This window comes from Panulirus ornatus, chromosome 12 (genome assembly GCF_036320965.1).
Source record: "Panulirus ornatus isolate Po-2019 chromosome 12, ASM3632096v1, whole genome shotgun sequence".
Taxonomy (NCBI): domain Eukaryota; kingdom Metazoa; phylum Arthropoda; class Malacostraca; order Decapoda; family Palinuridae; genus Panulirus; species Panulirus ornatus.
Genome location: NC_092235.1, coordinates 46,702,635 through 46,720,589, shown reverse-complemented (window position 1 = coordinate 46,720,589; position 17,955 = coordinate 46,702,635). Strand labels below are relative to the sequence as shown.

Below are 17,955 nucleotides of genomic sequence, written 5' to 3'. Positions count from 1 at the left end.
CCTGGGACGCCGCGCCAAGTATAGAACTGTTATGGTTGGGAGGGAGGCGGGGACTCCCCATGAGGTTGGTGGTTGGGCCAGCCTCATGAGGTGTCTGGCACAGGGAGGCAGGCAGCAGGCCGTCCATGGCTCGCTTGACACTGCGCTTGAAGCAACAGGAAATTCCTGAGGATGAATATGAAGGGACGCATTTAGCACAATATACGATTGTCCTTTTTCCTCAAAATTTTACGAAATTATACATCTATATCTATCTATCTTGCAAGGGAAAATTCTCGCGTGTCACCTTTTGTGTCCACAAGGTGATGGATGATTCAGGTAGGAAGAACTTCCTGCCCCTCTTAGTTGCCTTGAACAACACTCAGTAGACACGAGGATGTTATCACCATATTTACTTTCATCTACCTGGGAACCCCTTCCAGAAGCACTTGCAGCTCCAAGGGAGAAGTTCTTTGACAAGAATGTATTCCATTTAGTCAAGTGAGTAGGTCAGGTGGCTTGGATGAGTTCACACCAACTGGGTAAATGGACTACCTGAATAGGGTTGTGGGTATGAAGAGCGTACTGGCCTAACAACCACCTGCCAAGGAATACTTCATCACCAGCATTTTTCTAGGTTTGTGCTGATGACCGTTGTATCAACATAGAGACAGGATCAGCTCTGCATTTGTCCTTATTTGTCACGATAACATTCGTTGGGCTAACATACAAGTACATGCAATATATAAAAATTTTTGTAAATTGATTATAGATATTTATCTAAAGTTGCTCGTATTCGTGGTGCACTGTGGGGGAAAATGAAATAATGTTGCCATTTGACTGATCCTCAGATTATTTACCCCAGAAGACATACCAAACAGCCTAGTCGCCCAAAAGCCTTTCAAGGTTAAGTTAGGACAAGTTTGGCTTGGCCTCGTATCATGCCCGGGCCGTCAGGCTAGATTCATAAATTTCCGGCACAGAGGCAGTCCGGCCTGACAAGCGAAGAGAGATACGTTTTTTTTAATCTCCCGCTAAGCTGGCATGTTAAAACAAAACAGTGGATTTGGGTCACCTTCAGCCTCATGACAGTTTACAAACGGAGCTGTAACGTTATAATAAACAGTAAATACATCTGTAGGACGATGCGCGAAAGCCCAGGGTAGGTCCTGATAAGAAAAGCAATACTGTTCCAATATATAGTGGCTTAGTTCTTGAATCGTGGTTTTTGAATGTTCCAGACAAGTTAATTGATGTTACACTGCTCTTGACGGACCATTTAAACCTAAGATTATGTATGACAAGGGAAAATATAGTTGTTGATTCTGCACATTATTGTGAAGGATGACCCTCGGGACTAATCCAAATTAATCGCACTGCGTAAATAGTTCGTTTAAAGGTTGATATGACACGTTAGCATTCCGTGATATGGTTAAACTACGACTTTCACACCACTGTGCATTCAGCAGTCAACAATGAACGTTCCTGAGAGAAGCATTGGTCGACTAATAATGAGAAGACCTTGTGGTCGCAGCCTTCCTCGGTGACGTCATTTTACTGACGTCATCAGAAGATGCGCCAATGCCACTGCCAATCAGGCTCCTGTTTTTATTTATTATTGAGTATTTCATGTACGTCTGTCGCGTAGTACGTCCGCTGGTTTACTTTAATAAGCAGGCACAGCCATTAGAAAAATGGTTTCTAAACTTTCTAAACTTAAAAACTGAGCTTATGACGTAGTTTTATCCATTCCACCGAGTGCTACAGAGAGAAGGCTAAACAATCATCATATAATGGTAACTGTGTCACAAAAGTTTTATGAAGTTCGTTAGAATTATACACAAACAATCTTTGACTAAAGCTTTGTGTGTTAGTGTTTAATTCTATCGAACTTCACACTTTTGTGATATTTACAGTTGCCAAGGTATGATGGTTTCATTTGGCCTTCTCTATGTGGCACTTGGCGCCAGAATGGTAAAACTACGTTACAATCTCAACTGTTTGCTCTCAGAAAGAAAACAGAAACATTTTCTACCGTTTGTGCCTCTTTGTTAGAGTAATCTAGAGGACGTAATACTAGATAGTCGTACCTAAAATCTTACAAAAATAAAATAAAAGAACAGACTGGCAGTGACATAGCGCATTTGTGATGACGTCAGTATAATGAAGTCGCAGGGGAAGGCTGTAATTACAAGGTCTTTAGCTAATAACAGACGTCATTCTCAGTCATCTGCATATATGTTTTGACAGTACATGACAGACATAACCAAGTTTCTGGCAATGTGTGTTGTTTGTAGTGCTAGAATATACATACAATCCTGCAGGTAACATAATACTCTGCATCATAAACCAACCAGCACTACGAACACACTGTAAAGCTTTTATAAAAAGTTTTATATAACAGGACATACTACAGTCAAATACTTTCATTGGTTATATCAGCAATTCATCCGCACTTTCATAACACATTAACAAGTCTCGATAGAACTTCGTTTTTGTCTGGAGCTAAGGTACCAGCGGAGCCCCTAAAACGAACAACAAATCCTTATTTCGCATCGAAAATTTATGTCTGCGTATTTCGGCCACAAGAAGGAGACTAGACAGAATTCTTCCTTATATTTTCGTGAGTGTACGACACGCCAAGCCTTCCTCTGTTTTTCTTGAAGAAAAAACATGGGGTTGCTCACTTAGTGTGTCTTTGTTGTGGTGTGGGTGTTGTATGATAGGCCGTAAGTTGACATTCTTAGCTGGTGTGTCTTAAGCAACAACATGGCCGCCTCTCCTAACCTCACACACCACTCGAGTCCTAAAAATATGCCTGACTAAGCAAGTTTGAACCCTAGTTTTAGTGGTGTAAAGACAAGTGATTCTTGAGTCATATATCTTGGGCAGCGAAGGCTGCCTCCGAAATACAAACACAACCACTATAATGTTCAATTTTTTTTTTAGCTCCCTAAGCTATAAAGTATCAACAGAACGCTAAAGAAATACCTGAAAGTAATGATGAAATGGACTCTGCTTCTGTTGAAAAGCAAAGAAATAAACTTACAAAATAAAACGGCGTACATAATGAAAATTTCGGTTTCTTTAGCAATAATTCTAGGATGACGGTTAGAGTCTTACGTGTTTCTTAATGGAGAGCAAATGAAAAAAGTCGTTTGGTCAAAAAAAAGTAATAACCCTTCGCGATAACTGAGTCACGGTAATTATATTTGGTCGTCGTTTCACTCACACAAAAACTATATTAGAGAAAACTAAATCAATCAACCTGTAAAACAAAGCCAAACACACGTACGACAAACAGATAACGACAGTGCTGTGGTTCGTCTAGCATGGAATTCCGGCAGCACAGAACATTTCTACTTTCATGGATTGAAGGCTAGTTTGCTTCAGATCCTGAAACCTGCCCAGATTAAGGTGGAGGAGACTAACGTCAGCACCAGACAGTGTTGTTGGGTGTTGACAGTTGCCTTGATTAACTAATATTTACGGTGACTACCATGGTCATGTTCATGAAGCCTCAGTGCACCATGAAATTATCCTGCCTCTGACGACACCTGAAACATCAAAGTATGTTAGAGATTTCTTGATGGTTTTTAGCCCGGATTAACCTTGTCATTAATGGATAAAATAATGTTCCCAGAACTCTTACATGCAATGATAAACGTAATAAATAATTCTTACTGAGGTCTTCGTGCCAGATACGACTGAGGTAAATTGCATTTAATGACTGCCGGGTTGGCACTCACACGTTAGCGTCTACAATAACACCATTACCAAATTGGCCATTACCAATTCAACGTTCGACAACGATCATATTCACAGGCATCATACAGACTCACGCACAATATGAAATGTACGATGATACCTCTAAACACTCTACGATTTGAGTCATAACAAAATTTGAAATATTAACAGAATTACGTCTTCCGGTGGTATTTAGCTCTATCCTTAAAAGATATAAATACAGGTATTCAAGGCTTCAGGAAACTATAGAACCTTATTCTTTTTTCCATTCTTTCTAACGATTACTTGATGTCCTGTACATTATCTATAAGAAAATTGACACTTTATCCCTACTAGCATGTCGGAATGAATATTAAAAAATTCCGGAAAACACGATATATATATATATATATATATATATATATATATATATATATATATATATATATTATCCCTGGGGATAGGGAGAAAGAGTACTTCCCACGTATTCCCTGCGTGTCGTAGAAGGCGACTAAAAGGGGAGGGAGCGGGTGGCTGGAAATCCTCCCCTCTCGTTTTTTTCAATTTTCCAAAAGAAGGAACAGAGAAGGGGGCCAGGTGAGGATATTCCCTCAAAGGCCCAGTCCTCTGTTCTTAACGCTACCTCGCTAACGCGGGAAATGGCGAATAGTACGAATATATATATATATATATATATATATATATATATATATATATATATATATATATATATATATATATACATATATATTTTGCCGCTGTCTTCCGCGTTTGCGAGGTCAGGGTCACAGGGCTTAAAGTGTTGTGATGCTGTGTGAGTGTCTGTGTATGTGCAGATAGCGTAGGGCAACTGAGCAGATAGTGTTCGCTGTCTTCTTGATAGTAGTTATATCTTGGGCACCGAAGTGTCTTGGGGTATGTTGAAACGATGTTTGTTGTCTTGTAGGGATGGGTGATGCCCAAAGCTCAGACAGACAAGTGTGACTGTCTAGAAAGTGTGGCTTCTGATGAGTGTAAATCTAGCGAGTACGAAATTTAAGACGGCGGTTATTTGTTACTACTGAGTTATTTCAATATGTATGTGTTTTGTCAGTGTTATGTTTGTTACGGTGCAAGGATCTGTGCTAGGAGGTAATTGAAGTGTAAGCAACGAGTATGCTATTTCTGCATGAGGTTATTGAAGTGTGATCAACGAATATGCTTCTCATTTCTACATGAGAGTTGCTGGAATGGTTTGTTTGTGAATTTTCAGGCCGTTGTTTGTTGAGCGTTTGAGCTGGAAGTGTAAATTTCACAAAGTTTTTCACCACAATGCCCTGGTCCCCGTCTACTGAACTCCATTTGATATTGTCACCACAGAAATTGTTAAGCTCCATGTTGTTTCCACGATTATATGTCCTCTTCAATTCCTCTCTCATCTCTGCTCTTTTAACTTTCTCGTGTACCACACAATCTTACTTAAGCATCACATGATCACTTTTTTCCTATTGGTGTATCATTTATGATACTCTAAATATTCATGCTAGTATGTGATGATAAGATCTGATGATATCATAGGATTACTCCTTTTCATCCTAGATTGTTCACTGACATGCCCAGTACAGAAAATCTTCATGTACATACACGACGATACTTGTCTCAATGATTCCCTTTCACCTTGAGAACCCACATCCCACCAACCTGTTTCCTTATGAATAAAATCCCTCATTATCAATACTTCATTGAGAAGTGCATATTTCACTGCCTCATGTACCATCCTGATTGTTCCTCCATTACTGTCTTTGTTTATTTGCTCTGGATCGTTAAAATGTTTTGGAGGATTACATATTATCAACATCACTGTGCACTTCTTTGCAACAGTTGGCCTAGTCTGCACCTTGTCTGAACGGGCCATCTACAGCTGTTTTCGAAACACATTTATCTCTCATAAGGAGAACCAATTCTCCTCCTTTTTCTTCTCTTTTCTCCTTACTACCATGGACAGAAAAAGTGAGTTCTTACCTCTTTAGGAAGCTGCCTACCACATCAACAATATTACGTGAGATTTACGCGATCCTTAGATTCCAATCCATCAGCATTTGTCATACAATACTATCAGTGTAACATAACATTGCCTAATGTTCCTGACCCCTCTGCAGTGCTGGGAACGGTCAGTCTATCGCCTTGCCTCATTTGGCGTCTTCAGTGGATAATTAGAGAGGGTCACATCAAAGGGAGTTATCTAGCAGGGATGTTGAAGTGCTGTCGCTTCCTAATTTTGTACCACTGATGTGCTTCAAACATCATCGTCTGAGTGGCTGTTACTTGGATATATTTACATCCACTTGTTTTTATAGCCTATGTGCTTTAAATGTTCAGAGACAACATTATCTGAATCACCAGGGAGAAACTTCAGTCCTACCATGACACTGATTTTTAAGCATCCTGTCAGAGCTCGGTACACCTTGTTCCCTTTCCATGTTAAGTATTTGTCTTTGGACAAAAGTATAATTCTGGAATTTTGCATTTTTTTGAATTTCTCTAATACTTTCACTGTTATGTGGTACATGGTAATCTGTTACAGACCTTATATAGGAAAAGTACATAATTTCAGGAATTCTAACAGCATTATAATTAGGGTTGTACCTGAGCGTGTTTAGATGGTCGATTTAATTTTTGTACAGCAGGTCTTGAGGTGAAAAAACTGCCTACTTAAGAGATGCAGGTCGCATTTGCTTGGAAAATTATGAGATAGTAAAGATTCCACAACCAAGCGAGGTAAGGAAAGAAACAGACATCACAGCTGTCCAACCTGCAGTTGCCAACGGCCACACATTAATCATGTGACGCAGCGGCTTGCCGACTCCCAAGTATTAAGTAGTCTTTAGGATATGGTGCTCGCGGGTGTGAGCGTCCATAAGACCAAGTTAAATCATCGTATCACTTCCTGATGTAAATATTCGGTAATGAAACGAATGGACGTTAGGCGGCAGCTAGCCAGGTTTGTAGTGCAGAATATAGAGGTGAGGGCACGTGCCTCCACAGCCGTAAGGGCCATATATGCAGTGAGAGCGTGTATGGTCTTAGAATTATCTTGAGCTCCTTAAGAAGGTGTTCAAGTTTTTTTAAGACTAGCGGTTCTTAGATGACGTTGACAGCCGTAATGAACCCTGACAGTTGATAAGCCTAAAGCCAAAATAACCAACTAATCATCCCCGACATGAGGACTAAGAAAGCCCTCAACACGGTGCCCCTGAGGCCATTGAAATAAAGTTAGAAAACCTAAACTCAAAAATTGGTTCCTAAATCAGGTCTGCTTTGTCTTCAGTGAACATAAACCATTAGAAAACAATGCTGATCAGAATCCATTACAGTTTCCGTGGGTGGAGGTCGGTTGGTGGACCTCCATCATAATGTGGGTAGGGGAGAAAGAATGAAACACAAGCTTAAAAGCTAACCTCCTATTACCAATGTAAGATAAGACACTTTACGAATAATAGGATAACAATGGGAGGGCAAGACTCCCTGAGTGAGTAAGTAAGGGACCTGCCTCTAAGCTGTTTATATAATACTGGCAGTAGCCTGGCCCCCTACCACGTCCTGGGCCAGCCTAGCCCTAACACTGATGGTGATGGGAGAGGAATCCCGAACTTGACGTATGACAATCATTGCAAATTTAGTTTTAGATTTTTGTACACGTCGCCTGGGACTATACCTAATATCTAAGGTCGAACCTACAACTTTTTTAATCATAAGAAAGTAAATTTGACTACATGAACATTTCTGGACTATGCGTAACCCCCCAAAAAAATCTCACTTGGAAGCCATTGTTATGTTAATCATAACGTCAAATATAAGGCACGCCAAAGTTCATTCCGTCTTTCATAACGACCACATAACACCGCTCGTTATGTCGTTATCACTAAATATATCCCTTACCCTCTACAAGCCCTTGAACCTTTTTTTTTAATACACTGCTTGTTTTGGCTGCAAGGTTAATCACCTTGTCCTCCTCACATAACGATGGCTGAAAAAAAAGGAAATTCTCTAAAGTATGAGATGATGTGATAATACAAACTTAACCTGACGTTACTGTCAGCCCATCTATATTACCCACGGCCATCTAGTGGTTGCTGTAGACACTATACCCTGAAATAGCTCGCACTTCTCTGTGTGTAACGTGAAGGTACTATTGGCTATGTTTAGCGACCGCAACAAGTGTCGAAGGCTATTCACATTTTCTATGGTTATCTATGGGTCTTATCACGTTATCCCCTGATAAATTAACAATAAATTATCATGAGTTATGACTGTTGACACACGCCTGTAAGTCGGCTGTATCGTTGGTCGTCATTCTTAACCCCCCCCCCCCCACATCCACCTCCCTCCCTTCGGTCGGCCAAAGTATTTTCCGTTTAAATCATGTCAGATCGATTGTTGATTTTTGCCGCATAAGCTGCGCCTTAATTTATGCTCTCGTACCCATAGAGAGGACGGCGGCACGATAGACAATACGGAGAGCACGAAAGGTCAAGGACCTGGGCCACAAATGACCGATTTATGTAACAAAACGCATGACGGGCGAATTATTTACCGTAGGCATGTATCAAGTATTTGGAAGAAAACATCATTGTGCAAGAAGGAGTTTTGCCTTTAAGTTCATTCATCTTACAACACTTAAGTGCTCAGTGTTGTGTGAGAGTAATGCTGATGACAGTTTACATCTTATCTGTTCTATGAAAGCAGTAGGAGCAAATTGCGGCGAGTATCTGTAGCCTAGCCGAGTAGCCACCACAAGATGTCAACTGTGCCCACTGGTGAAACATATATATATATATATATATATATATATATATATATATATATATATATATATATATATATATATATTGGGATCATGCGTGGTATTATAAAGGCAGATGAATCGACTTGTGCCCATTTCCATACGTCTCAAGCTTTAAAAGCTTGGTTCACGTTCCTAGTGAATTATTTGTTTTAAACGACGCAGTTAAACCCAAATTATAGTCGGCTTCATCCTGAAGGCATAAATTTCAGCTAATTCATTAGTCCTGTCATATATTCTGAGTCCAATAAATGAGGGAATCTAAAGTTAATGTACTTTAAATCCACCATGGATAATTTATTTGTACCCGTCACTTGCTTTCTGACAAGTATTTTACTATAATGTTGCAGGTAGTTTCATGAAGTTGATAAAGCCAAAGAATCACTTATAATCAAACAATCAGATCAAGAGACGGCAATAAATTTCCAGGTAATAACAATAACAAACAGGCTGGTTTGGAAAGTGGTTGAAATACATGTCTATATAAATATATGTATGTATGTGTGTGGTTGGCTGTGGCGTGTGTGCGATTGTGTGCGTATTTGTGTGTACTTATTTGCATGTGTCTGAGTTTAGCTGTGTGGCGCGCATAAACTCATAGCGAAAGGTGCAAGGAACATTATCCAGTATTACATAAAACACGACACACACAGTAAACTCACTTACCTCCAAGAAGCAAAACATAATTACAGTACCTAACAACAAGAGTGTCTAGTGTGAAGACTCGACAAGATGATCGAGTTTGGTTTTAAATCCAGATCAAAGATTTTTCAAAACACATTGTTTACCGACTTTAGGGTTTCTCACAAAATTGGTTCCTGTTCATTATACTGGAAAGCTACTGGACACATGGAACTTATGATGATTTTCCTCAGAGCGCCGAGGATTCAAGGATTCGTTCGTATACTAACTCATTGGTGTGATATAGAATATTTATGAGGCTTCGCAGTACAATAGTTAGCGTACCGGCTTACCGCAAAATAGGACCTCGGTGACCACAAGTAAATTATTATTTATTCGATGTGTCCAGTACATGATAAGATATATAAACTTAACCGCAACGTCGGAGGATTGATTTGATGGTAGTCGTGGCCTGTGCGGGTGGAAGCTTTACTTGACAAGGCTTGGCCGTCTCCTTACACCCTGACCAGGTTGGGCCGTTTACTTACCTCCCCGCCTGGCCCTCCGCTAGTTTACACCACTATAGTGAGGAAAGTAGACCATCAGTCTACATAACCCTGGGAGCTCAATAACTAACACCATGATTGCGAATGAAGGCAGCATTCACTGTAATGTCAGCAAATCCAAGTGGGTTTCAGTGAAATTGCCGCTCACTGCCTCATTACACCTCATCGCCCTGCCTAACGTTTAGTCTATACTGGTACTAATATGTGTATGAGTGCACACACACACTTGCCTCACCATCGATCACGAGGAAAAGATCGCCATGACAACACGACTCCAGGTAAGCTATCACCAGCCATATGTACGGCCCAAAGTATCTTACGGACTCTACACATCTCATGAAATGCCTCACGATGCACCAATTCAAAGCTCTTCATGGTGCCTCACGATACACCACGTCAAAGCTCTTCATAGTGTCCGCGGCCACAGGTAGCAGCTTCCCTTGCTATCACCAACAGGAGGTCCATATGTAAAATAGTGAAGACTTCCCAGGAGCGGGTTCTGAATACACCGTAGGCTGTGTCGAATCAAGTGGGCTTGAGTCCTCGCCACTGGCAGGAGCAGGGCTCTGTTCAGCCACAAAAAGCAGTGAAATACACCATTTGCTTCTCCAATAACATCTGTTCCCTTTCCATCTTCCAGACACAAACGAGGAAGTTCTTCAAGTTAGTGGTAAGTGAAAGCCAGAAAGCAAAGAGAAACGCACGTAACTCCTGGACTGTAGTAAGAACACCATTATAGTTTGCAGCAACTCCCTGGTATTGCCATAGACCTCATCTGTCTTCCCAGACCTTCACTTACCCACAGCATTCCTCTCCTCCGAGCCTAATGGGACGACCAGTGACCAGTGGGTCATAAAACCAGCCTCACTCACCAGCAGTGGCCACTACTTTACTGTCCGCCTTATGTGTTTACTTAAAGAACTTAAAGAACATGACCCAGTTTGTCCATGGAGAGTCAACCCGAGTTGACCAGTGGTAAAGTGCATCTTGGCCTTCGCAATCAGGCCGAAGATTATCTAGGGTAGTGATACTCGACTCCCCTTCACCATACGATTACTCTGATTATATAGTCGAAGCTACGCGGCTCCCGTAAAGAGAGCGATAACACTTCGACGAAATCCTTCTTGACCGATGCTCAACCCCACGGAACCATCGACTTCCTGGAATACGACCACTACTGCTGTTGACGTGGGCAAACGATCGCTCGTGTTGTGAAGTCAAATCTTGGAGAGGGGGGAGGGGAGGGGGGACAATTTCATTGCCAACCTTTTCACTGGCTGGTTGGGAAGAAAAATCTTATTCACTTACCTAACTAGAGCCAATCTTTCCAGAGAATCTCTTTCCAGATTTCTCGCCTTAACAAGGATATACCATGTTGCCTCAGCAACACAAGCCCTGTAAACTACTCAACTCGCTACTTTTCCACAGAGTGTGTTCGCAGCTCCCTCGTCCACCTGGACAAAGCGGCCAGCAATACCCGGCTGGTGGTGGGACCAACAGTAGGTATATCATGTACCCGATGGGGCCAGAGACCCTGCACATCATACCTTGACGCAGTCACACGACGCGGGAGAAGCTACCGGTATCCTTAGTTTATGTAATGAGCCAATTGTGTAAGAGTGACATGAATATTAGGCCACTGGGCTATGACAAAGACCCTTTGTGACCCGTGTAATCCTTTTGCGACATCGCTCACAAGATGCGAATGGGGGTGCGCAATAAAGTAGCCCGTGATATCAGCACAAATAAAAACAAAAGTGACAAACGCTTGCCTGGGGACCAGCCTCAAGGTCACATTCGTCACAACGCCATAACTACACCCGTCACACCAGTATGCAAGACTCGATAAACCAACCACGGTAACACCAGTCACACCACCACGGCAACATCCGTCACAACCCCATGGTAATACCCATCACACCCACGGTAACACTCGTCACAACACCACGGCAACTCAACCTATCATAATAGATTTCGTAGCTTTATGTGTTTCAGGTTTCTGAAAGTTTCCAATGATGTGCCTGGCGACTGCTGTAATTGTTGTCATCCCTCATCCGTCAGCCAATGTTCAGTGCTATAAGTCGTCCACCACCAGACGACTAGCTGAAGGCGTTCACCTGACTTGAATGGTGGAACGAGAGGGCCAAGCCTCCTGTATCAGTATACTAACTTCTATTCAAGAGTATGCTAAGTAACTGCCTTTCCGTAGGCTAATACTCTGAGCTACATAACACAAAAACTAGGTTAGAAAAGCTGCTAAGGTGAAGGTAAATTCACTCCAGGCGCTGACTCCATACGCAGCTGTTCCTTGATAACTAATATAAGAAAAAAATTTCAACTAAAATAAAAAATATCGATGTTTATGAAAATAGCATGAAATATAAATATCTGAAATCCAGTAAAAATCATCTAAATTAAAGATTAAAATCTAATGACATGTCATCAAAATGAATGGAAAATATTTAAACTCGTCTATCTAGATTCTCGAGTCACAAAATATAGGAAGAAGGAGAAAAACAAACAATGCGCAAAAACGTTGTAAAGGTTATGTATCCAGACGCCACCTTATCTACTGCATGAAAAATCTCACATTTAGCATATGTACTTGCTATGTAAGTATTCGTTTGCAATCATCCTGATGCCTGTTTCGCATTTCAGTATTGAAAAACTGACTAAATGGAGCAGGAATTCGACAGAGAAGGACACGAATTACATAGACCTACCCTCTACCGCATATTCATAAGAAAAAAATTGTGTAATGGCACATCCTCTACCGAAATCACCAACACTATAAAGAACGTCTTCATACGCGATTTATCGAAATATATATATATATATATATATATATATATATATATATATATATATATATATATATATATATATATATTTCTTTTTTTTTTTTTTTTTTGCTTTGTCGCTGTCTCCCGCGTTTGCGAGGTAGCGCAAGGAAACAGACGAAAGAAATGGCCCAACCCACCCAGATACACATGTATATACATACGTCCACACACGCTAATATACATACCTACACAGCTTTCCATGGTTTACCCCAGACGCTTCACATGCCCAGATTCAATCCACTGACAGCACGTCAACCCCGGTATACCACATCGATCCAATTCACTCTATTCCTTGCCCTCCTTTCACCCTCCTGCATGTTCAGGCCCCGATCACACAAAATCTTTTTCACTCCATCTTTCCCCCTCCAATTTGGTCTCCCACTTCTCCTCGTTCCCTCCACCTCCGACACATATATCCTCTTGGTCAATCTTTCCTCACTCATTCTCTCAATGTGCCCAAACCATTTCAAAACACCCTCTTCTGCTCTCTCAACCACGCTCTTCTTATTTCCACACATCTCTCTTACCCTTACGTTACTTACTCGATCAAACCACCTCACACCACACATTGTCCTCAAACATCTCATTTCCAGCACATCCATCCTCCTGCGCACAACTCTATCCATAGCCCACGCCTCGCAACCATACAACATTGTTGGAACCACTATTCCTTCAAACATACCCATTTTTGCTTTCCGAGATAATGTTCTCGACTTCCACACATTCTTCAAGGCTCCCAGGATTTTCGCCCCCTCCCCCACCCTATGATCCACTTCCGCTTCCATGGTTCCATCCGCTGCCAGATCCACTCCCAGATATCTAAAACACTTTACTTCCTCCAGTTTTTCTCCATTCAAACTTACCTCCCAATTGACTTGACCCTCAACCCTACTGTACCTAATAACCTTGCTCTTATTCACATTTACTCTTAACTTTCTTCTTTCACACACTTTACCAAACTCAGTCACCAGCTTCTGCAGTTTCTCACATGAATCAGCCACCAGCGCTGTATCATCAGCGAACAACAACTGACTCACTTCCCAAGCTCTCTTATCCACAACAGACTTCATACTTGCCCCTCTTTCCAAAACTCTTGCATTTACCTCCCTAACAACCCCATCCATAAACAAATCAAACAAACATGGAGACATCACACACCCCTGCCGCAAACCTATATTCACTGAGAACCAATCACTTTCCTCTCTTCCTACACGTACACATGCCTTACATCCTCGATAAAAACTTTTCACTGCTTCTAACAACTTGCCTCCCACACCATATATTCTTAATACCTTCCACAGAGCATCTCTATCAACTCTATCATATATATACATATATATTCCTGGGGATAGGGGAGAAAGAATACTTCCCACGTATTCCCTGCGTGTCGTAGAAGGCGACTAAAAGGGGAGGGAGCGGGAGGCTGGAAATACTTCCTTTTTTTTTTAATTTAAAAAAAAAAGGGAACAGAGAAGGGGGCCAGGTGAGGATATTCCCTCAGAGGCCCAGTCCTCTGTTCTTAACGCTACCTTGCTAATGCGGGAAATGGCGAATAGTTTAAAAGAAAAGAAAGATATATATTTATTTATCTAATATTCGAGCATGTGAAACCTTGTAAAGATCTGCAAAGAAAACCGACTTTCTGTTTTGATATCCTGCTACTGAATAACGTTGATGATTTGGTTTCCTGTGTTACTACTAAAGGCAAACAATAGCTGCATGGTGAATAACTCCTCTAATAACGAGCGAAAAATGGAAACTTACAATGGAGACCTAGCAAGAGTACCTTGACCTTTGAAGTCCAACTTAAAATAAGTAACCTAATCTCAAATTTGTCTATATTCCTTCAGGTCCTGCTCTCTTTTATATAATCATAATTACTGTGCATTCAACAAATCTCCTTTTCTCATTTCTGAACAAGGTGGAGTCCGTCGTCAGACCTTTATTAAGAACATACACCATCCGTTAAAAAACAAATGTTTAAAAATCCAGCAACAAAGTACTGGTAACACAAACAAAGACAACAACAGGAACTTAATGACAAAGCCAAATGAGAGACCAAGCACTATGATGAGAGACTAAGCACTGTAAGTGAGACACTAGGCACTATGAATGAGAGACTAAGCACTATAAATGAAATGAAATTATTTAGGAATACTCACGGAAGCTTTGTAGTACTGCTGCTTCTTGGTGATCTTTGTCACCTTGTGGGACACCGTTCTCTGTGTGATTTCCACCTCCATTTTGCCTTTTATCGGGACTACCAATCACTTACTGCTCTTTACCTCTCGAATTATAAGCAATTTATCCTTATGATAAATTGTTTGAGAATATTCAAGTCTCAATCACCTGGAACGATTTTTTCTAGTGGTCAGCGGAAATTTCGCAGGCAACTGATGCCAAATAATGATGCCTTTTGTAAATATAGATTCTATAATGTACATTTTCAAATGTATTTGCATGACTAACGTTATATTTTCCCATAAGGATAGATAAATGAATGATATCTAAAGTAGCAGCTGTGTACATGTATTCATATTTGTTTGAAATATTTGCATGGTCTGTATGAAGAAATGGGTGTAGAAAGTATATTTAATCATGTTTGTTGTAAAATCATGTGTAGCTATAAACAATATTTCATATATGAACTAAATAAACCAACAGAAAATCAAAGGGCTAAGGACATAAACCTGTGTCCCTGCCTCGCGGTGACAGTTTGTTAAATGTGAAATATTCTCACTCTACCCATTTTCACATTCCCAGTACATTCGTTTCATACTTTTCAACATTTCCCGCGTTAGCGAGGTAGCGTTAAGAACAGAGGACTGAGCCTTTAAGGGAATATCCTCACTTGGCCCCCTTCTCTGTTCCTTCTTTTGGAAAAATTAAAAAACGAGAGGGGAGGATTTCCAGCCCCACGCCCCCTCCCTAGTCGCTTTTTTTTTGGGGGGGGGGGAGATACTGAGAATAGATTCGTCTTTTTAAATGCAGGAACAGTACGCGTGTTCACTGCAGGTGTTGGCGCAACATTTATACGACTTTCAGAGACTAGTACCAGTCAACACCTAGTGATCCTAGTACCAGTCAACACCTTGTGATCCTAGTACAAGACAGAATTATCTGTAAGAACATTGTGACCGCGGTCTGGCTTGGCAGGATTATCTTAACATCATGAAATGCATCAGAGGAGATAGGTGTGTTGAAAATTAAGTAATTTTGTTCCTTTGTTTTTCAAAGTTTGACAGAAATGTTAAACTAAACAAGAACAGTTGCTGAACATTGGATATCGTTCTTTTTGGCTATATTTTCAAAGTACTGCAGAGTTGTACGACATTACGAAAATGATGATGCACAATCAAATATCTTTCGCAAAGTCACCTCAATCTTACAATTAATTCATTAGCCACGAAATAAGATTATAAGATTCTCTGGTACTCTCTCGGTTTATCACAAAAATGAGAGGAAAAACAAGACTTAATGGGTGACTATTAAAGTGCAAGATACAAAGCTTAAATGGTTCGAGGAAATGTTCTAATGTACTGACGAAATCCATGTCGATATATGAAGAAAAATCAATGAACTTGTGCCAAGATGTTGACACGTTTCACGTAGTAATGAGCAGCCTATTCTTAATACGTCCTTCCTTAGTTCAAACTCTCCCTCCTGGTAGCTTCAGGAGCATTATATCCTACAGTCTGGGACCTAATTATATATTGGCACTAGACTGAAATACATAGGATGAATTTGCCTCATACTCATCTATAACTCTAGGCATTCAAGTTTATTGGGTGTCCGTAATGTCTTCGCCATGCCATAGGAAATTGGGTGGAAAATAAAGACATCATACAGACTAACCTCCAAGCTCGAGTACATAAACGTTTTGATAAAACAACCAAAATCATATTCCTAGGCAAGCATTCAGTAACCATAAGACTCAACAGCTCTCCTCAAGTATTTCCGATGAATTTTCCGGGGAAGATGTAATTGATATACACAAGTTCATGAAATCGTCTGATTAAGAAGAAAAAAACATAATTGGTGAAAAATCCGAGAATGCATTTGTGAAAATTTTAGGTTTATGTTGAGTATGTGATCGTGTAAGTGGACCAGTGGATGAGACAAAAATATTCGTACTAGACATTTTGTGCAACACCTATGGGTTTTTTTAAATACAGGAAAAAAGGTCTTGTTGCGGGCTTTAAAGTTTCTTGGGTTATTAGAATTAGGATATGTTAAAGGAATTTGCTCTGTTTTTCAGGGTTTCATTGGAATTAAATAAAATCTTTGGGGAATTTAAAGTCGGACTGGATGCTTAGACAACTCTTCAGATGACAGAACAGTAGCTGTCTCGAACTGGGAGCTGGTATCGAAAATTAAACACTGTAAGTGTGGTTTGCAAACCTAATGGGACAAACTAGCAAAAATAAAATTATAGTTTAAAAGACATGACGTCTTATTTTGCAACTACATAGTATTAACCATGTGACATTTGATGACACTTAGAATGAAGGTATTGGAAGAAACGAATGCCGTTTAACAAGCGACCATTAGCCGAATACCAAGGAACGGATTGAGACGTTGAAAAGGAGACAATAGAAGGATGTCTAAATCGACAGCATTTTGGTTAGCTTCGTACTGGTGAAACTTCAGTCTTTGCGCTGACAAACAACAGCCTTAAAAGAATACAGGTGGCATAGTTGTGGGTGGTTGCCTAGACACAAACGCCATTGATTAACTAAACCTTGTTTATTACAAAATAAACCCTGGACAGTAACGTTTTGAATGCAATTTTCATGCTATAACTATGCTAAAAAAAACAATGATTAACTGTTATACGATTATACTTTACAGTGAAATATATAATTACCGTTATATATATATATATATATATATATATATATATATATATATATATATATATATATATATATATATTCATTCGTTGGAAATCAAAACACCCATTGCTTGGCATATAATTATATGAAGCTTTGAGTAATATTGTAATAAAAGATGAAAGACGTTTTCACTGTTAATCTTGTAAATTCCAGTTAGTGATTTGAATCAACAAAAAGGTAACTGAATTATTGGCGCCCATGAACTGCAGCAACTTCAAGAATAAGTTCAAATTAGCAAATTGATATTGGTTTTGTTATCAAACGCAATATTTGAACCAGCTAATATCATCAGGATTTCAGTGCTGATATGTAGTAAAAAAAAAAAAAGATAATCTAGAGTAAAAGCAAATGACCTAATGGCAATACCAAGATCGCTGTGTTTGCTCAGATATTCGCAGGCTCTTTATTCAGTCTCACATGCAATCATTTGATGCTATCCTGTAAATATTTTAGAGAAAGTTTCCAACAGACATTTCTTCTTTGGGCAGTCAATGGCAAGAGTA

At 40.1% G+C, this 17,955-nt stretch overlaps 1 protein-coding gene across 9 annotated transcripts in view; it reads right to left on the bottom strand.

Annotated features, from left to right (window-relative positions):
• Window positions 1-17,955, bottom strand: part of tmod (tropomodulin) — a 301,351-nt gene that overhangs the window by 275,163 nt on the left and 8,233 nt on the right. For 8 of the 9 annotated variants that reach the window (XR_011713467.1, XM_071667838.1, XM_071667844.1 and 5 more), the window contains exon 2: window positions 14,720-14,906. The exons of the other annotated variant lie outside the window; for it this stretch is intronic. Coding sequence is in view for 7 of the 8 variants with exons in the window: in XM_071667838.1 (XP_071523939.1) it covers window positions 14,720-14,800 (81 nt within the window). In the remaining variant the exon portion in view is untranslated. The remainder of the gene's footprint in view (window positions 1-14,719; window positions 14,907-17,955) is intronic. 9 annotated transcript variants of the gene reach the window in all.